Genomic DNA, 21,913 nt, shown 5'->3' on the forward strand with positions numbered 1-21,913 from the left:
CTCCTACCATATCTGTCTGCCCTCTTTTCCCTCCACTCGGGACATGCTTGTTGGGTTGTGTTTGGTGCCTCAGTGGATGGACAGTGGCAGGAGTGGAGCTCTTGGAGCGATTGCTCGGTGACCTGTGCCAATGGCACTCAGCAGAGGACCAGGCAGTGCTCAGCAGCCGCCCATGGGGGATCTGAGTGTCGCGGTCACTGGGCAGAAAGCAGAGAGTGCCATAATCCTGACTGCACAGGTAAAATCCTGAGCCTCCTAATTCTATGTCCGATTTTATGTCTAAATTTAAAACCATGATGTGACGTGTGACAAACCACAAACACTCCCCAGTCTCGCGTAGCAATAAAGATTATTAAAATAATGAGTGCCGTAATAACCTACATATCTAACTCAATGTAAGATTAAATATGGGGTCTGATTTAATTGAGCCAGGGTTTTTTGTTCTCTTTCTCTCCCCCTGTAGCAAGCAAATCTGTGTTGTAAGAATAAAAAATAATATTTAAGGCCATGCTATACCAATTGGATTTGTGAAATCCAGTTATACTGATGCATTTCACATGATTTTGGGGTTATCTGTCCAAACTGTCTGTCAACATCATAGATGTATTAGAGGCTTAAAGATGTCAGCTTATGGTCTCCAACCGGCTTTGAATTGACTTGATCATGTGAAGGGCCTGAGCACCCTTATAATCTCCTGATGCAATTTTCACTGAAGCAGTGCAAAAACTGCTGTTCTTTTTTGTCTTACACTGGCATGTGTGCAGCAAAGTGATTCCTCTGCAATTGCTGAAAATCAGTGGGAATGTTGCATAACCACTGAGCCAACCTTATGCTCTCTTGCATGACTAAAGCACTGGTAAATGCTCCTGAATATGTATTTTTAATTTGTGCGCATGGTAATGAGGCAGGAGATGCCATTGTTTTCCTCGCAGTGGGACGATGCATTATACAATTTATTCATTTAATGAGCCCGACCTTTTTAGCAATTCTGATTTGTTTCTAAGGTGAGAGATCAAACATTAGTGAGACGCAGTCTGCGCCTCCGATTAGCAAGTGTGGTGGGAAGGTGTGTGAAACCTAAACTGCTGAAGATGAAGTCAATGTTTATTCAAGAAAGAGTGAAATACTGTACATCTTTGAGTTACTCGGTGTACTAAAATGCAACAACCTTATTTTCAAAAACGAAACCAAACAAGATTTTGTTAAACTAATGATTACAATAAAGGCTGGACCAGAATTGTGAATCACATGGAGGAACTTCTTTAGAAACACATGGGGGATCAGCATCTTCTGGGTCTTGTAGATTGTTAAACCCGGCAGAACACAGCAGTTTCTGTTGTCTCCTTTTCTTGTGGAAGCAGATCTGACAGAGGTTAGTTGTAGGACATGAAACACCTTCACATGTGTGAAGTAGGGGGTAAGTGGAGGTTCAAATGAGTGTAGAGTGCGTTTCCTGCTCACTGGGTGTTGTACCTCTCTGCTCAGACAAGGGCATGTGATTTACTACATTGCTAAAGGGGCCACATCTGTTTTTTGTCTAATGCACGATTTAACAGTGTTCATTACAAGGACATAAAACATGCAGCCTGTTTTTCAAAACTTCAGCATTAATGTGTTTTAATATTTAAGCAAGGCAAATAATCACCACTCAAAGATCACCTTCTCTACTTATAAAACACGGTCTCTTAATTATTCAGATATCAAGAGATCCTGTACAGTTTTGTGATATTAACAGACCGCAAATTAATTGGAAGGTTAAATGTATTTCATATAAAAAACCAATGTTATCCAATATTCTGTGAGTTCATTTGCTAATTGTATGCGTCTGAAAGCATCTGCTTCTAACTGAGAGTGATTTTTGTTTCAGCTAATGGCCAGTGGAATCCTTGGGGCCCGTGGAGTGGCTGCTCAAAGTCGTGCGATGGCGGATGGCAGCGGCGAGCACGAGTGTGTCAGGGGGCAGCAGTGACTGGTCAGCAGTGTGATGGCACTGGAGAAGAAGTCCGAAAGTGCAGCGACCAACGCTGTCCAGGTGAGCCAAAGGATAATGAGACTTAAATCTGAGTGGCCAGAGGGGAAGCCAATTCAAAGTGGGGAGATAATTATATCTGTGCAGTGAAGGACATGTCTTGTCGCACAAGATCATTTCAAACAGAGGCTCAAGAGGAGATGCAGATAAGTGGATTCAGAGGAGGGGGTGAATGAGTATGGATTTATTCCAATAAACTAAGAAAAAAATAGATACTGCTGATGGGACATACTGGGTTTTGCAAATACCATTAAAGCTTACTGTGCACATTACAAAATCACCCCTTTTGCTTTTTCAACCTATTATTTTCTGAATTATTATGACGATTATTAGCATTATAATGTAGAACCCATAGTGAATTGAAGGTGAGTTTGCGTCTTATGACAATGTCGAGATCATATTTAACAACACGCAGGCTTGATTGCTATTCCCCCTGGAATGTAATGTGAGGAAACTGTTGCATCATGTTGTGAATGCCAGAAAGCTCTTGCACTGAGGTGAAATCCACTTTACTTTTCAGCACCATATGAGATTTGTCCTGAGGACTATGCAGTGTCAATGGTGTGGCGACGGACACCTTCAGGAGAACTGGCCTTCAATAGATGCCCGCCCAATGCCACAGGTGAGCTTACGCTTTTATTTTATTTAAGACTCATTAAGAACATTTTCTATCAGAAACTATAATATGATAGACAAACCTGAATGTAACAAGGTTTGGCTTTGAATCACAATAACTTCGTGCTACTATCATTTTGCAATTGTAGAATTTTACTGAAATGTACACACATATGATGGTAATTTGGCTTCATTATGTAGATTATTGCCACAATAGATATTGTGGGAGTTAACTAGCCTTTGGTTGCCAAATCAACACACAGTACCAAAAAGTCAAGTTCCACATTTGAGGAGAAACCACACGTATTTGCAACTCCCTACATAACCTGTCAGTGCACAGCTTGTCTACTGGATGGAGAAAAAAATGTTTCTGTGAACAGAAGCACACTGAGATCTGTTTTCAGTCAGAAAACAGAAGCTTTAATGTGTGCATGGAGAGGAGCATGAGAGCAGAGGGTGAAAGTTCAGGATGAAACAAACAAAAGAAGAGAAAGGATGAGGAGGCAACACAACAAAGTGAGATTCAATCTATGACAACGCTACAGTGACATGTTACGTTTGTGCCTAGTGAAGGTCAGTTTGCAGACAAACACAGCAGGACAATGGGTTGGTGTCGGGTATTAATGTTACATGTTGATCCCACACACTAAGCTGTTGTAAAACTTCTGGTATAAATTGACATTTCTCTCCCACAACCATAAAATGTCTAACTGGTAAATTAGTTGCTGCAGCAAACACACTGTCATTCACAGATGGCTTACCTGCGGCAAAGTTATGGCGAGGAAGATTTATTAGTATGACATTAGCTTTCTGACTTGACATTAGTTTTATGGCTAATAACTGCTCAGCACTACAAAGCTATTTCAAGCTGGCACTGAGGACTTTTTGTGTTTTTCCTTCTACTCCGTGTAATGCAGTTGGAAATGTAACACCTTTACTGATTAACAATTTGATTTACACTGAAAAGGTTCTTTGGGTCACTGTGAGACACTTTCATAAAGCTCCACTAATTACTTTCTCTTTGAGAAGCAATAATTTGTTATATTCAAAGCAAAAAACAAAAGCGTATCCATGAGTTTATATGGCAGCTAAATTTGGATCCTGTCACGCCCAACGCTTTCTCTATACTTTGCTTTTTTCTATATTTTGAAAAGCTGTGTCATGTTATAATGAACATATAATAAACAGCATGCAAATATGAAGCAAAAACATGATTGTGGTAAATCAGTGTAACGCCGTCCATTGTACATGAGCTGGGGTGAATGTCATGTACTTTCAATGTAGGCCACATCAGAAGACAGTTTCGCTTTTGGTGGATATATATGACTTGGACAAGAGTTAGAAAAAATTGTAACAAAAATATTCTTTATTGGCAGGAAGCCACTGTTCAATTGCAATAAATGAAAAGGTTCAGCTATGACTGAATTTATATTTCTCTATAGATTGGAATTTACCAATAAAGAACCTCAGTTGTAAACAACAAAATAAACAAATTTACAATAGGAATCCTGTTCAAAGTGCAAACAAAATAGAAAAAAACAGGCCCAAGGTAATAAACAAGCAAAGTCCAATAAAGTCCAAAAATAAAGTCAACCATCCAGATAAGTCAGTGTCCACAGTCGTTAGTCCATAGTCCTTCAGTGTATGGTTGTGTAATTGTTCGTCTACCCAGGTAGTGTGATTTTGTTTCTTATCTGTATGATGTGATAGATGTGCTTTCTCCAGATGCTCCATGAAGCGCCTTCCGACGTCACATCCTCCATGCATGTAAGCCGGTGTTCTGCTCCATGTTCCTCGGGTCCAGGCTCTGGCTCGCCATCAGAATCGATTCATACACAAACAAAAAACAACCTGCAAAGAGCAGCAGTTTTTATCCTTTAAATCTATTATTTAGCTCTTCATCTCTTTTAAAACATTTATCTAAATCAAGTGTACAGTATTTCTCCTCTCTTTTTAATCTTAAATCAACGTGAGCCATTCACATTGACAATGTAACTTACACAGCTATAAAATGAATTTTTAAACAGCCCCCACACACAAAATGGTGTGTATATGAAATATTTTTAAATGCTCTTAACATTTACATCCGCATAGTGCACACAAATCATGAATTGAATCCCATATCAATCGTGTTTCAGAATCATTCACTGAATTGCTGTCCCAATAACTCAGATGGACACAACTGTATGTGTTTTAGCTCATAAAACCAACTTGTTTAAGTTTGTAGCATTAGCTAGCATATAGCAATAGCACAGGTCATATATCAGTAACATGTTGTTTAGCAATAGGCCAATTGCTAAAACATAGCACTAGTTCAATTAGCACAGACAGTTATCCACACAGAAATACACAATTAACCACATTCTCAAATTCACCACACTTTTATATACCTCCGGTTGGCTTTAAACATTTTCTCAGAAGCATAACGGCAAATAATAATGATATATTCATGAAATGGGTGGGTAATTAGCCGTGTTTGGCGATGCTAAGCGCTGATGGCTACTACTCACCGGAGTTAGCACGTTAAAACGGCGATGTCCGGCAACCCAAAAACCTTCTCACGGGTGTGGATAACTTTCAGAATCAATAACTCAAAACAAAATAAAGTTGTATCCACTCTTTAGCTAATCATTAACATTTCGCCATAGCGCGTCTGTTCTCATCGGTGTCGGTGCAGGAAAAAACCTGCGAGCCGGTAAAAAAAACAAAGGAACTATGACCGTGAGGAGCGCTTGTATGTGACTAATGCGCACCCTGCTGGTGAAAATAAGGGACTACAACAAAATTCAAACTCGTTCAGACTTTATAGCTCAACATTGTTAAACTCCAAAGAAAAATTGGCCATTACACACATGTTTTTGTAACTAAAGGGAGTTACATCAGCAAATGGTGAAGCAGGGCCTTTAATGTCGAAACAATATCATGATAAATGAGTAAAATAATGTATTACTGCATGAAACATCCTTCCTGACAAAGCTGGTACTAACCACTCAAAAAAATACCATGATGGACAACAGATCAGGTCAGGTCAAGTTTACTTCTAAAGCCATTAATCACAGTTCCGGTGTCAGCAGGTTTCACAAAGCTCACATTATGAAAGTATAGAGCAAAACAACACCTCCCAACCTTTAACCTGTAATTAGATTAAGGTCAAAACCACAGAACCTTTCGATAAAAGAAACGTGTAGCGAGACGAAGCGCCTCACGTTCAGACCTTCCCCTTTCGAGGACAGTTCAGACGTGTAATGGCTGCTGAGAGCGGGTAAACAGAGATTAAATATTGATCAGAAAAAGCGGCATGACAAAACGTGTGACACGGACAAAGTCAGACTGTTTGGGTAAAATGTTCAAATGGGTTTGAGGCATGATGCCTCAATCAGAGGTGTCATCTAGGTCAGCAGTACAGCACCCAGTTCTAGGGTTATTGTGAACTGCCACCAAAGGCAAGAAAGTGTGCAGAGGATACGTGTATGAAATACTAGATACAAAAAGTACTAAAAGCCTCAACTCTAAATGATCAGTTGGAGTTTGACTCACCAAACTGAAAGAGGGAGAAATCATAAAAAGAGAAACACAAACTAAAAATCTCTTAGTGATCAATCGAAATTATCATGTGTTCTCTTGCAAATAACAGCCTCCTTTAAATTGAAAGTGGTAACGTGGCTCACATACTATATGTTCCGTTATTACTGAGGCAATGTATTGATTTTTACATTTCTGTATAAAAAAAAGAGAGGAGTGTGGATTGGATAATACTAAGGCCACACAAATCTATCCTTTAATCTCTTATTTCTCAGGTAGAAAATGCTCTTTTTTAGCCTTTTTGTCTTTGAGATGAGTGCTTGGAAAAAAAAGTTTAGAAGACCATAAAACTGGACAGCGACAGGTCATTGTCTCTGTGGAGCGCAGCCTTGGTTTTGATCACATCTCCGCTGATCTGTATGTCACAGTCGACCTACTCTACATACATCACAGGTGATGCAAGGACAAATGACAGATTGGTGAGAATTCCCAGTGAAAGCTTCCTTTTCCATACCTGACCTTGATTGACACCACTGGTGACACAGATCCAAGCCAAGAGGAAGTCAAATGTTTATTCTAGAGAGAAATATGAAACTAACTACATTCATCCATTCATTTCCTACTGCTTTATCCTCCACATGAAGGTCACGGTGCATCCAATCCCAGCTATCGCCAGTCCATCACAGGGTCACATAGCGACAAACAACCATTCACTCTCACCTATAGTCAATTTACAGTGTTCAATTTCCCTAATCCCCAAATCTGTTAAATTAGCAAAACTGATCATGAAGGGAAGAAGGGATGTTTTGTGTAATCCCTCTCCAGTGAGCATAGGTTATTCTTAATAATGTTTCCCAAGAAATGCTTATGGACAGTTTTTGGCAGCAAGTGTGGTGTTGGGTTTTGTTTTATACAGCTAATATACCTCAACCACATTCCTTTGCTATAAAATCATGAATTTTCTTCGCAAAACTGTTGTGCAAACATAAACGTGCACACTGGCCTGTGCATTTCACTTTAAAATGATTGTGGCCTCGGGAAATTTGTACCTTCTAGTACTGCTGATTTCGCATTAAAATGACATCAGACAGTATAACACTGTAACGAAAGCAGACTACAGGTCATTTGAGGGCTAAATAACTCATTGGAAAGATGGAGAAGTCTTTCGGTATGTATTGAATTAAACTCATCTTCCAAGTCAATACACAAACAAGATTCACATTTCTCATTTGAGTGGCTTTCATGTTTATTAGTTTAAAGCAGTTGTTGACTGCAGCCTCTTCTTGTTTGTTCGGTATATTTTGCCACCTCCCGTCTGAAGCACAGTGTCTCTTTTGGTCGACAGTAACCTTTGAGAATGTCGGAGCCAGAAAAACTGAATTGAATCCCCAATTTCCCTGCATCAAGCCATCATTAAATATACCTTTTTCACTGAGCCAGAGAGATGATGGAATACAGATGTGAAAGTATACTTTTGAGTGCTAAGCAAAGGGGGCGTGCAGGATGAATGTAAAAAAAAAAAAAAATCCCAGTTTGGAAGCAGATAAATGCACAGTGCAGTGTGAAACCTCTCCTGTTGTCTCATGGTGCTGCATGCCCTTCTGGCATATAGCGATGTTTTGTGTACACTCATAGCTTTAAGTGCATACCGCCATGCAGTAGCAGTGGAGGAGGTGGGCGTAAGAGGTGTGGTTTCAGTATCTTCCTGTCTGTGTGTGTGTGTGTGAAAGAAAGAGAACAAGACATAGAAGAGAGTTTATATGAAGCCCAAAATGCCTGGGGAATTGTTTTGTACTGTGGGAGTTTCCCTCAGGATGTCAAGCACCTGTGTTGGAGCGGTGGGGTGATGTGTGAAGTGCACTCCACCAGGTCGACAGCTGGGTAGGTGCAATGTTGGATCCTCTACGTAGGAGATGTGGATGGATATTGGGTGGGTCTGCTTTTTCAGGACCACTGTTTAAATGCCTGACGGCTAACACAGCTGATTGCTTGAGTGAGCCACCGGAACTTGTGCTAACGCAGCACACAGTGCGTAACATATTTGAAAAGCCTGTGCCTGTTGCTTGAAATGAAATGCAGCACTTTCCTTTCAGAAACCTCTCTGCCCTCTCTGTCAGTAATGTGCCTCAAATTCAGCGCAAAATATAATGGGCAATATCAAATTCTGACGGTGAGTGACGGGCAACAGAAACGGACAAAAAGCAAAAGCCTATTATGAAAATATAAATTAATGTTTCTGTCGTCCACTTCTCTTTTTGTCCTTCCGCTCCTTCCATAACCCCCGCCCCCCCTGCAACCACCACTTCCATCTGCCATTCTTTTGGCTATCCTTTGGTCTTAATCCCCACTCCAACCACCCCCTTCCTTCCTGAACTCGACGCTCTCTGTGCCTGCAACCATCTCCTCTCTTTCTCACATCCCCCTTTCACTCCTTGTCCTCTCCAAATCTGTCTCCTACTTGCTCTACAGGCACCACTAGTCGACGCTGCTCTTTGGATCACCGTGGTATGGCCTTCTGGGAGCAGCCCAGCTATGCTCGATGCATAACAAACGAATTCAGATACTTGCAGCAATCAGTAGGTGCAACGTCAGCTTCCTCTCACAGACTCCAATGCATCATAAATTACCTCCCCTGTGTTACCTCTGCCCCCCCCCTCTCCCATTCTCATCACACTGTACCTAAAGATTAACCACTTTCAATAGAGGAGCAAATTAGAACACTAATTTCACCATTTTTCTCTTTGTAATAAATTGACATAATGGATTTAGTTTTTCTGGCATGTTCTTATCTGTGTGCAACTTTGCTCATATATTTGAATCCATTGATCCAGCAAGAACGCATAGTGTTCTTTTTTTTCCTCTTATACGCATCAAAAGCAGCACATTATTCCTCTCTCACACGTTACTGCATCTGCAACTCATCTTTTTCAATAAATCACTTAACAGTTTTTCTTATTGACAAAAAAGCATCACCCCCGTAAATAAAACAGGAAGTGCATAAAGATAGATGTCTCCGTAAAGAGTACGAGCTCCAGTGTCTGTGCAGTGTGTGATGGAGGGGTTGGGATGGATCGACTATGATAGGGAGCAATTTGGTCGCTGACCGCCTGCTCCTCACGGTCTCACTGACCAGTGAGGGCAAGGGTCTTGTGGATGAGATTATTGATCCTGCTGGCATCTCTGGCACAGATGAGGCGCATTAGATGCCTCTGCAGCATATTGCTGCTGTCTGCGCTATCTCACAATGCAGATTCTGCTCAACCTCTGTTAAAATAACTGCAAATTCCATCTCTCTCTCATTTGTGGGCAATCTGCATACGAGATGAGACAATTCAAATGTGATGTCATATGTGTGTGTCGCGTGGAAAAACAACTCACTGGCATAGAGAGAAAAGACAATCCCATAAGAATAGGTATTTGTGATAACCCTCCATCACTGTTAAGAATATAAAGACTCAGAAGAGCTGAGAAAGCACATATAGCACTGCACCTGTGATGTGTATTTATAACTATAAACCCTGTGCAATGATGTGAAATGTCATTTCACTGTACAATTTCTGCCTAAATCTGAGTCTTCCGCTCCAGTTAACTCTTTTATTCATATTGGCTCATTTCAAAACATCCACGAGGCAGAATACATTTCAGCCCCGGCTTAGATATATACGTGTCAGAGAAAAGGCCTTGGAGAGTCAAGTCTTTCTTCCTGATTTGTTTCACTCCGTTTACTCTAAATGTGTAGCTTAGCGCATCAGTGTGTGCCTCCGGAAATCCGCTTAGGACACCGATGCCCCAAGTTCTGTGTTCTCCTGTTTTTGGAGGTTCAGGGGCACCTTGCAAAGGGACAGAGGATGCTGGCGGGGGATGGGATGTCCCAGGTCACCAAGAACCTGCTGGACCTCACCCAGAGGAGGAACTTCTACGCCGGCGACCTGCTCTCGTCTGTGGAGATCCTGCGCAACGTGACGGAGACGTTCAAGAGGGCGAGCTACGAGCCGTCATCAGACGACGTGCAAGTAAGTGAATTCATGGATGATCGTCTTTCTGTAGCGCAGTCATATCCCACTGTGCAGTGGCTCATGTGACATCACTGACAATATTATCAGCTGTATTATACCGATGTTTTGCACAATTTACAGAAAATATGACAATTTGTGCCATTTTGGGAGAGACCACAAAGGCTGACAGACACATCCCATGACACCTTTGTCTGAGGAGATTTCATCCACGTTCATAACTGCTTCATGTCATCGTGTTGGGGTGGTTGACTGCAGACTTGATCCTTTTTATGTCAATAGAATGAGGAGGAGACTACGGCTTAAGATCCACCTCCATTGTCGATAAGATGATCTTCTCACTTATGATTGTGATGTATGTGCAGTCGGTTTATTGTATCTCTTCTTTGTGTGTGTGTGTGTGACCGTGTTTGTAATGTAACTATACCAATAATTATAAGAATATGATAGTATTATTATTATCATCATTATTATTATTATTATTCTAGTTCCTCACTGTGTGATGGCAAGAACACACTGAATATTAAAACAGTTGTTTTCTGTTGGATAGCAGAAAAATATATTTGCTTTTTAATAACATGAAGGTTCAGCTTCTTTCAAATTCCCAGATGACGTTACCTTATCTGCTGAGTAGTCAGCTTTTTTTAGGTACATTGAATATGTACAGTAAACCCATATTGTTGGACTTTATACACATCTGGGGACATGAAGGGGAAGGACAAACAGATAAACTAAAAGCATCAGCACATGAACTACCTTGTCATATCAAAACCAGCGACGTATAGATATACGTCGTGATCTAAGCTCAGCGTCTTTTGGCTGTGACTCAGTCGTGTGATTCAGACCTTTATTGCCGTACAGCTTGTTCTCCAGGTTTAGGATGGAGATAATTAAATCACCAACATGTTCAACTTGCTTAATTATGCACTTCCAAAGCTCTGTGGAATTTGGACTGCAAAATGTCAGGGATGTTCGTTCCCTCAAATCTCTACTGGCAATATGCACACTTAAGAGAGAGTAAGGTGTGCGTGCGTGCGGTCTGCCGCTAATATTCTGCAGAAATAAAAAGCCAAATGTTCTGGCCACGGATGGACAGCCGAGGGCCCATTCAGCCATTTCCCCACCTTGGAAAATCTATGAGGTGAGGGAAGCATCCTGTCCCTGGTTATGATGAGAGCTATATAGCGTGTGTGTGTGTGTGTGTGTGTGGGCAGAGAGCAGAGCAGTCAGCCAGCCAGCCCACCCCCTCCATGAGCCTCTGCGCTAATGCAGTGTTAAAGTGGGCACATTACCACCAGAGGGAGCATAAGCATTCAAGTAGAAAACAAGATAGCCTGTGTCAAGAGAGAGAGCCACTCCCTCAGGCACATTGTAGACCAGACGAAATAACAAGGCTAAAGATCAGACAGGGGTCCTATTACTACTGGAGGCACGCACCTCGAGCAGATCCTGCTTTCCGCTGCCAAAAAAAGGACAATCCATACAGCAGCTCAAACATTCCCTTTCATCTTTCCCCCCCCCATCATTGCAGCTTGTGTGTTCCTCCTCTGGCATTAAGTGTCTGCTGCAAGCCAACAGGGTCCGAGGAATGTTTTTGTCAGAGCTGAAACAAAGAATCCCACCTTCTCTCTAGCATCACCATCACAGTTTCAGGGGCAAATATCTTTTCTTTTTCTTTTTGCAATTGAGCCCTGCAGGGAATGTCATTATCTCTTCACAGAAATCCCCGACTGTGATCAGAAGTGCCTGTATATTATCCATAAGTAAAATCTTTGTGTACGGTTCACGGCTCCTGGTTTTAAAGGCGTCTTGCTGCAGTGCATGCAGCTCTGTGTGGAGAGTGGGTGTCATGTATTTTCCCTTTCATCATTTCCACAGAACTTCTTTCAAATCATCAGCAACCTCTTGGAGGAGGAAAATAAGGAGAAATGGGAGGATGCACAAAAGGTAAGCATCTGGCAGTGCACTGAGTGAATAATTGTGGTTTCGACATGAATATTATGTGCATCATAAACCGTCTTCAAGCGTGTTTGTAGCGGTTCCACCTGAACAGCAGAGACGGCAGGTGGGTGTTGATAAAGCGTTTCACTCGCACATATCACTGAGAAAGGTCATTTAGCTGATGTGACATCTGGCCTCATTTAGAACGCTGATTCCTCAGACCTCCACTTGGTGGCAGCAGCACTGCCACAGTGACAAGTCCACGCAGCACCACTGCAGGACTCGTTTCCTCCTGCAGACACCTTGTTCCATCCAGCAGCTTATAGGATTCACGGCAACCAGTGTGATTAGACGATCACTTAAGATCAATTTTAGACACAAACAGTTTTATTGCCTCTACCACAGCATATGCTTATTTCTTTTCTCAATGGCAGTGTTTCCATACAGATAGGCAGTCTTTATATTTAGTACAAATACAGGGGGAGACATGAAGGCTGCACAACAGTATTGTACTATAGATAACAACACATTTTCTCAGTGCTGTTTGTCCTCTGGTGGACACATTTCTCCGCCTGAGGGGTGGCAACTCTCGTTTTCTGTCACCGGTGTCTAAGACTAAGCTGACTCGTGGAACCATGCACACCTAGACTCTGACAGAGAGACCATCTGTGATGGCTGCAAGTCTGCAGAGGGCATCTGCTCGGTTGTCGCCGTCGCTGCTAAACCGGCTCACATTTGGTATCACCTGCACCGATACATGACTGATACATACATGGTGAAAGTCACGAAATCAGTCAGATCTCCTCCTTTTTTTTTTTCCTCGTCACCATTTGCTCCGTGCCTGACTTCAGCTAAGATGGAAGGGGAACACAGGCTGTTCAAAATGTGCCAGTAGTGCCAGTTCTTGCTGTCTCTGTCTCTACAGGCAGTAATTAGGTGTTTACTAAATGCAGCTTTGGGTTGGCAGGCCACAGAAGTCGGTTGTCAGAGAGAGGAGGCTTCAAATGAGCAGTTTTGTCAATAATAATGCATCACAGATAGATCAGAGGAAATGTAGAAATAGGAGATTGTGTCTGCATGATGGAGCACCCAGAAGAAGTATTTTGACATGGGTAATTATTTCTGCAGTTATTAATATTCCTTTTCTAAGGAGTGCTGCTTCAGTTCTGGCATTGCACTAAGTGGACACGGTCTAAGCAATCGCTAAGTCGTCGGATTTTTCCAGACGACGCTTGGACTTCACAGTTCTCAATTTTTCTCACTTGCTGCCACTCCCCCCCACCCCACATTAACGAGTGTTCTGAGCTGCGTTTTCCACAGCACGCACCCACATGGCGCGTGCTGTGGACATTCGAAACCCTCTGAAACAGCTCACTATGCGGTGGCATTGGCTGTAGAATTGGCTCTGCGCAGAGATCACTATATATTCACCTCCTGTCACCGTTACCATGGCAAAGGAAAGTAAGAGCTTTGTCTATGGAACCTCCACTGCAGCCATTTCCCTCTGCTGCCTTCACATCTTCTGGTTGCCATGGACACCAGCAGAATGAGCATGACTGCACTGTGCGTCAGACATGCCGGAAGGGGCGACGTGATGTGTCTCTCTCTCTCTCCCACTACATCTTTCACTCTGCTGTGTCACAGGCTCCGAACTTCAGCGTCTCTGTACAAACACACAGAACACACGGTTTTAACTGGGAGAGAAACACCTGCCTCAGGTGTTTGTTTGAATATCAGCAATGAGTGAGGTGTTCATTGATGAATGCCACTCAAAGGCCTTTATAATTGCACAACATGATCACTGTTTTTCCTTCAAGACACATTTCTCTGACATTTTCTGAAATGTTCTTTGTAGTTGGGCATAAGTGATGACACAGTGAGACAGTTCCTTCAATGCTTATTCCACAATGTCTTGTCATTGGATAAAATAGGCCTTCAAATCAGAGCCTCTTATTAGACGTGACTCATCACCACGACTGGCAGCGAGGACAGTAAGTAGTCTCAGTGTTTTGAAGGTCATTTATTGGATGAGTCTGCCTTCGGTTTATTGACTTGTGGAGCTGTGGAGCTGACCATGGTGCTGAATCCCCGTGACCGCAGTCCCCCTTCATTGAGTGCTGATCTCGAAAAAAGCAGCACACAAAGCGAGGAGATCACTCATGACTTGCAGTTACTGGACTTGCCTTCTAGGAGAGGCGGCAACTAGCAACTGTGGTAAATGTTTTTTAGATAGATTATCATTTCATTTGTTTTAAGTTATGTATGAATACAGTGCTTTTTTGAAACTTGTAGATTCCTGTCAAAGTCAATCAAACTGAATCAAATTCAAATGTTATTTGTCACGGTATTGATGAACTTAGATTCATTCCCATCTATTATACATTTAAATCCTTTTTGTATTTGATGCACCACTGCAACACCTACTACTACCTCCTATTGGTGAAATCACGCATTCATGCTGAAATTCAGACTTCAGTCTTTTTGTCTTTTTGTCTTTTTTTATTTCATCTAGATATATCCAGGCGCAGTGGAGCTTATGCAGGTCATAGAGGAATTCATCCACATTGTTGGACTGGGCATGAAGGATTTCCACAATGCCTATTTGATGACCGGGAACTTGGGTAAGAACCAAACCCCTTTGCTCCTTTCACCATTTACTTCAGCCTGACATTAAAACATAAACCTTATGCACTACTGACTCATTGTGTCAATTTCCCCACCATAATTAATTTTGGATAAATGGCACACGGTAAAGGGCGGGGGAGTGAAATTACTGCAAATCAATAATGTTAATTAAAACTGAGATTGTGGTCTTAATGTGCTAAATTCTTATGAAAACACTTAACACCAAATCCAATATGAAGAGCATGCAGTGGAGAAACCACCACAGGAGCACTTATTAACTAGAGCTTTGCAACAGATATTGACTATAAGTTCTTTATAATCACAGCAAATGGACCAAAGCAGCGCAAGAAGAAATGATTTGTGGTTGAAGTTCGGTCCAAACATAGATTTTGGTGAAAGTGACCCGATGTTGCACCAAAGTTCAGTCGTCTGAGTGAAGCTTGAGTAGTGGAGCATTTCCTTGAACATGACATGCTGCGGCATTCAAATAAAATACATTTGTCATGTTTTGTGAGATTAGAAGTCTTTGAAAAATATTGCCGGTGTCAGATAAAAGGCAATTAAAGTGAAGTGAAATTACAGCTTAGTCTTTGCAGCTGTAATGAGCTTGCAAACATTTTTCCACACCACTGATTTTGGTCCAGATTAAAACTCTCCTTCTTTGGCTAAAAGTCTTTGGTTAGGAGTCCTTGAGCAATACTTTTTCTACCTAATTTCCTCATGGGTTCTTTTAGCTTCATGTCGTGCAGCGTCTTGGATGATCTGGAGTCTCTGTGGCATTTTGGTTCGTACTAAGCCGTAAATGGTTTCTTACTGGAATGGAATAATAGAACCGCAGTCTTGATTTATTCATGCAAGTGGATGTGAGCATGCACACAGCTGTGCTGCTGGGCAATTCATCTGACAGAGAGAGAATTTCATGTATTTTTACAATAGCTAACATTTGACCCACTTCTAGGGAACACTTGCACTCAGTGGCTCTTAATGGTGTATGATTTCCATAATGATGAATACTGTAGGTAGGCCCCATAGCATACCGAGCACTGTACAGTCAACGCACCCATCCAAATGTCATTATGAAACACAGTGAGGGGCAAATTAAGAAATGGACATTTGGAAATCATGCGTTTCATAATGCTGAGCATTAATGATTACTTTTGAAGATGTCCTGTTTTATATGTCGCCCAGTTTGGCTTAATGGTATTTGTCCTGTCTCACTGCCACTGCCTCCTCGTTATGCTTGTAAAAAAAAAAAAGCATTAAAACATGACCCCTGTGTGATAGACACCGTGTCATTTTGTCTGCGAAACTAACTCCAAGTTGACATTTAAGCATCTCAACCAAACACGTACGACAAGTTTGCATGTGTTACTTAACTTTACCTAACTTTTGTTTTGTGTTATTTTGAAGTCAGCCTCCCCTCTCAAGCCTTTGCTCAGTTCTGTGAAACCACGGATTAAAGTTTTTCCGTCCATTAGGCATGATATGACATGAAATCCGAAGCTAAACATAGGACATCTTTATCCGTTTCTTTCATTCAAATTCCCAACTATATCAAAATTAACTGAAAACTTGAAACTTCCTCAAAGATAGCAGAAAATCACACTCGCAGTGAACTTTATTTTCAGCGTCTCTGCCGGCTGAGACAAAATGTGTCTCAAATGACTGATTGACTTAATGAGGAGACTAATTTTATATCCTGGTCTGACACCTCTGATGTATTAAATATTGATACTATGAATAAGGTGAACTGACTCGCTGAGTTTTATTCAGCAAAAATGTGTCCATCCATCGCTTGCCTACTGCTATCCTCCACATGGGGGTCATGGGTCACTGGAGCCGATCCAACAACCCTTCTAAGTTAAATTTGTTTTCCAGAAATTTAAATTTGACTTTTCAGTAGAATAAATGCAAGTGACTATCAAAGGCCTGTTGCAATGAACGAGAGTCCAGTTGTCTGTTTGCTTCATTTATGTTTTCTTTTGACTGTAAGACTATACCTCAGAATACTCCTTTATCTTAAGACACTACAGTATATCTCTGGGAAGTTATAGCTTTGTTCAAACTTGTGTGTACAACTTCACATCATAGCAAGCATCGTATTTACAGAAAGTTCATTTTAAACTTCCTGCGCTGATTTTTCTTTTTATAAGGCCATATTAATTTCCATTAAACATGTAAATCATTCTGGAAAAACAGCAACATTATGGTGTTGCAGGACTGTGGCAGACAGATTTCTCAAGGACATTTAGGAAAATCCTGGCACAGAGACGGTGTGTGCGTGTGTGTGTCTACACACTTTTAGTAGTCATTTGAAGATGTTGCAGTAATAAGCTGCCTCTAAAACTCACTGGCTACTCGTGGAATGTATCCATCAATTGTGTATAGTTAAAGAAAGACTTTTATCCCTGCCATTTTGTTCATGTTTTCAATTTCGGTCAAGCTTCACACAGAGAAAGAGAGCGTCCGTTTCAATTTCGGTATTCATTTGTCACATTTTGACGACGCATTTGTGCCAAACTCAATTTTGAGAAAACATGACTTAAACATGGAGTTGCATGGAGGAGTTTTCATGCTAATTATTTTACCCATCAACGCAGCAGAGTGTTTGGTCAGCAGCCACACAGTAATTTCAGCTCCTCCCACCGTTCCCCTGGTGTTGCTCTTTTGATTAAAGGATTGCACAGTTTTGTGTCTCCATCGGTCGGATCCAAGTGGACAGCATCTGGCTGAGTAAGATATTGCGGCATGATTTCGTCACTAATTTATGGCAGCCTCTTGACACCTAGATAAATACTGGCTGCCACCCGTGCGTCGTCCTCTGTCCTCCTACTTTTAGTCAAATAACCTTGATTGCAAGAGGCTCTGCACTCCAGCAACTTATTCTCTTGCCGTACAAGCAAACATTTGGAGGGCAAAGTGAAGCTCGGGGGCATTTTAGAAATTAAAATACACACCACTTTGAAGGTGGAATACATCATTCGCTTTTGACATGTTTCTATTGTGAACCGGACAACATGGACAAGCGCATATTTAGACTTTAATGGTGATTAATTTTAATCACACACAAACAAGAGGGCGGCAAATACTAATTATTTGTTTGCAGAACGTTTGTGTTGTCTGACATTGATAGGTAGCTTGATGCTGAATGCCATTCCCTCACTGATTTAGCATTTGGATGCATCACAAGCGCACATTTTCTGTTAAAGAGTTCACTCAAATGTGGAGTTTTTCCAAGATTTAAATTGTATTTCTGGCCAAACCCAAGAAGCATTAGCCCTTTTTTTTGCATCAGTGGTTGGACTATAACCCTTTTATATTCTCTAAAACACCTCCTGACCGGGACTGGATGTGATAGCAGGGAGAGAACAGTACAGCTTTAACGCTCTCCTTGTAATACCCCGGCCTTTTCTGTTGATCCTTGCATGAAGTGGCCATGTATTGGTCCTCAGCAGGAAAGAGAGAAAAGGAAAGAATGATCAGGCAGATGACCAGTTTATACGTTGTCATGTGCCAGTGATCATTTGGGAATTTCTTACCGTTACGACTGCCTCACAACACAGTGAGGGGCACACACACACACACACACACACACACATACGCCGGTTTTAAATGCAAGAAAAAGCTCTGGAGAGGGAGAGAAAAGGATGGCAGTGCCCTCTTCAGGCAGGGAGGGTCAACTGACAAACAACAAAAACAAATGAAAACTAAATATGGCCACCAGGTCACAAATATACAAATACACACAAAAAAAAAACCCACAAATATACAAATACACAAAATAAATCCATCTATCTTCCCTTCTACTGCTTTATCCTCCACATGAGGGGGTGCTGGGGCCAATCCCAGCTGACATGGGGTGAAATGTCATTCACATACACAAATTGAATTGAATTGAATTGCCTCAGAGTGATAAGAAACACATGACACTATGTTTTTCCCTCACAAAAAGTATTGTAAGAGAAGAGACACAGTAAAAATATACTGCATGCATAATCAATACACAGTTTTCCTAGTGGGTGAAATGGTTGAACGCCTGCTGCCAGTGAGCAGTCGGAGACTTTAATGCAACACAACCGTGCAGAGTCAAGAATATTTCCATATTCATACAGTGATTCAAAAGAATCAATACAGTATCCCTCCATGAAATATCGTGATGTTTTAGTGTATTGATATTTTATTACGCAGACATGCAGCATAGATGCAAAAGAGAACTCTTTCGCACTGATCATATGAAGTGAAGGGGAATTTTTCATTATGGGCTTTTGGGGAAATGTGTGTGTAGGATGATTCCACTAATGCATAAATAGTCCCATGATATTGATCATCCATATTTCTTCATTGGCCTGTTTGAATTCTGCAGTGGCCAGCATCCAGAGACTTCCAGCAGTGTCTGTGATGACTGACATCAACTTCCCCATGAAGGGTCGTAAAGGCATGGTTGACTGGGCCAGGAATTCTGAAGATAAAGTGGTCATCCCAAAGGGCCTCTTTGTTTCCCAGTCAGCAGGTATGTGACTGAGTATATTTCACAGAACTGTCCCACTCGGAGTCAGACACATCTGTCCTCAGGACTCGGATCCACATGAGCAGGCATTGTGTACAAAGTTTATTTGCCACAGGATATGCATATAAAGTTTTCCTCCTTATAAAACCCCAGCAGTGATATTTCATAAACCTGCAGAGATGATTAAAAAAAAAAAAGTAGAAATGTTAGATCAATACTTTCTGAATACATGGTGATGGATTCAGAGCCCACTGCTGAGGAACGGAAAATAAATATGTTGACATCTCAGCAAAAGCTGAATGATCTTGGCTGAATCGCTTTGTCGGAAATCTCACAATAAGACCTTTGTATAACCACATCAGTCTCCTGCTGACTCCAGATTCCTTAATGCTTTATGGTACACCACCTCCTTTTTTTTTGGGTGGGGGGGGACGTGAAATAATGCCACAAGCCTCTGAACAAGGTCGTTTTGCTCGCCTGTATTTGTATTACGGTGCTTCGCCTCAGCATTTTTCGCATCCTTTCAAGCCGTGCCAGTTGCCACAGTAAATTTCAACGCAGAGCCAGACAATTTGGTTAATTAGTGTGATCAGTCTTATCTGGAATATATAACAAAACAAGGGATTGATTATAATCCTATAGCCACTCTAATTTGGATGGTAGAAGAAGCAGAATCAACAAAAAGTTAAAAAAATAATCCTACTTTTAGCACTAGATACTGAGTTTGCGGTACAAAGTGGTTAATGTTCATTCACAATAATAACTGTGATCACCTGCCCTGTCACTGGAAGGCAAAACAGTACACGTAGAACTTAGAATTTCAACATCAAATCTTTCTTAATTTCCCTCTTGATCAATAAAGTAAATATGTATCTGTCTGTCCACTTGTGTAAATCTGTAATGAGACCTGACAACAGTGTTCACACATGTTTAATTCTCTTCTCTAGATATGGAAGGATCCCCTGTCTTCATTCTGGGAACAGTTCTTTACAAAACTCTTGGACTGATGCTGCCGTCACCAAAGTAAGAGGAGCACATATCCATGTCTGTGTTTCTTGCTCGGGTGGCAAGAAAAGAAAAAAAAAAAAACATATTGGGTTTTTTTATTCAAAGCAGTGAATCACTTCTTCAAAACATGCCACGGCTGACTCCTCTTTCCTTGAAATGTTGTGCTGTAGAGGCATGAAACGGAAAGTGTCTAACAGGGAGAAAGTGCAAATCAAATAGCTGTGCTGCCACTGTGCCGTTTGGAGTTTGCATTTCATTCAAAGTGTCTCTCACTGTGTCAAATCAGAGCGTAGCACAATTACCGTAGTGTGTTTATTAAAGGGGTTTACACTCCATGAACCATTGGAAGTGCAGTTTAATTAAGGATGATATCTGTGCCTTGGAAAAGCAACGGGATGTCCCAGACGACCAGCAGGTGTCAGACCCGGGTCTCTGGCACGAACATCCCAAGGACAGAGCGGTCACATCAGGACCGGCCAGGCCAGCAGTCACACTGGTGCTGCAGCGGCTCTGTGAAACACACTGAAACTCTCACTCACTCTCTCTCTCTCGCTAAAGTAACGGCATCTTTCACCTGCCAAAGCTTAGGCTTGTAAATTTCAAATAAGAAAAGTAAATGTCAGAGGTTTCAGCGCGTACGGAGCGGATAAAGAGCAAAAGAGCATACCTGTTTGCTCCGTTGATTTTTATTTTAACAAAAAAGCGAGAAGACTGACAGACTCACACTATATGAAAAGGTTAGATAAAAATACTCTTTTCCTCAACTCAGGTGACGCCGTCGCAGTCTCACCTCCTGCTTCTTAGTTTTTCTCTTGTTCGTGGATTTAAAAAAAAAAATGAATAACTCACCAAAACAAGAAAACAGGGGTATAATGCCAGATTTTAAAAAGTGTACATTACAAAGAAACATCTCCCTAGGTTCAGACAAGCCTTTGATTCATGCTCTCTGTTTTCTCTGTTTTCTAAACACCCGGCAAACATCGTCTATAGCTGCTTAAACATCTCATGGACGGCTTTTCAAGCCCTTGTCATGGGGAGGGAGAGAGAGTGAAATCCTCTGACTAATACTCTGCTAGTTTGACAATTCATTTGAAGAACTTGCTTCCCCCCCAATTCTAGAAAATAAGATTAGCCAGCAGAGAGGAACTAAAAAATGCACAAAATCATCTCACACACGAGATCAGGTTTTTAATCCGACATAAGTGTTAATATGATCCTTACGTGTTAAAGCACATAAATCATCTAAGAGCGACGTAGGGTGTCTATCATTTGACCCTCAATAACAATCAAACAGTGTGTGTGATGACGATGGTAATTAGATCAGTCTAATAATACTGTGTCCTCCAGGAATTGGATTAGTTTTCTAAGTTGGGGCCTTTTTTCTGTTTGACTCAGGAACCACACAGTTGTGAACTCCAAGGTTATCGCCGTGACTGTGAGACCTGAGCCCAGGGCAACTGAGTCCCATCTGGAGATCGAACTGGCTCACCTGGCAAACGTAAGCACGCCGGGCTGATGCCTCCATCCATTATTTTGTATGTAAAATGTTCCATTTTTCTCACATGTTATTTCGTACAAACGTGCTACGACTGTGACCGCAGCTCCCATCACCTCCCGTTAGCCGCCACACAGTGACGGTTAATTGGCTCGATA

The 21,913-nt window shown here is 41.6% G+C and overlaps 1 protein-coding gene across 9 annotated transcripts in view; it reads left to right on the top strand.

Annotated features, from left to right (window-relative positions):
• adgrb3 (adhesion G protein-coupled receptor B3) overlaps positions 1 to 21,913 on the top strand; it is a 98,691-nt gene that overhangs the window by 48,244 nt on the left and 28,534 nt on the right. For 6 of the 9 annotated variants that reach the window (XM_044045381.1, XM_044045386.1, XM_044045384.1 and 3 more), the window contains 10 exons: positions 74 to 238; positions 1,868 to 2,032; positions 2,550 to 2,651; positions 8,636 to 8,742; positions 9,982 to 10,179; positions 12,058 to 12,126; positions 14,633 to 14,741; positions 19,109 to 19,255; positions 20,200 to 20,275; positions 21,656 to 21,758. In XM_044045381.1, coding sequence (XP_043901316.1) covers positions 74 to 238; positions 1,868 to 2,032; positions 2,550 to 2,651; positions 8,636 to 8,742; positions 9,982 to 10,179; positions 12,058 to 12,126; positions 14,633 to 14,741; positions 19,109 to 19,255; positions 20,200 to 20,275; positions 21,656 to 21,758 — 1,241 coding nt within the window. The remainder of the gene's footprint in view (positions 1 to 73; positions 239 to 1,867; positions 2,033 to 2,549; positions 2,652 to 8,635; positions 8,743 to 9,981; positions 10,180 to 12,057; positions 12,127 to 14,632; positions 14,742 to 19,108; positions 19,256 to 20,199; positions 20,276 to 21,655; positions 21,759 to 21,913) is intronic. The other 3 variants (XM_044045382.1, XM_044045385.1, XM_044045383.1) reach the window with 2 other exon arrangements.

Source organism: Solea senegalensis, linkage group LG15, assembly GCF_019176455.1.
Source record: "Solea senegalensis isolate Sse05_10M linkage group LG15, IFAPA_SoseM_1, whole genome shotgun sequence".
Classification (NCBI taxonomy): Eukaryota; Metazoa; Chordata; class Actinopteri; order Pleuronectiformes; family Soleidae; genus Solea; species Solea senegalensis.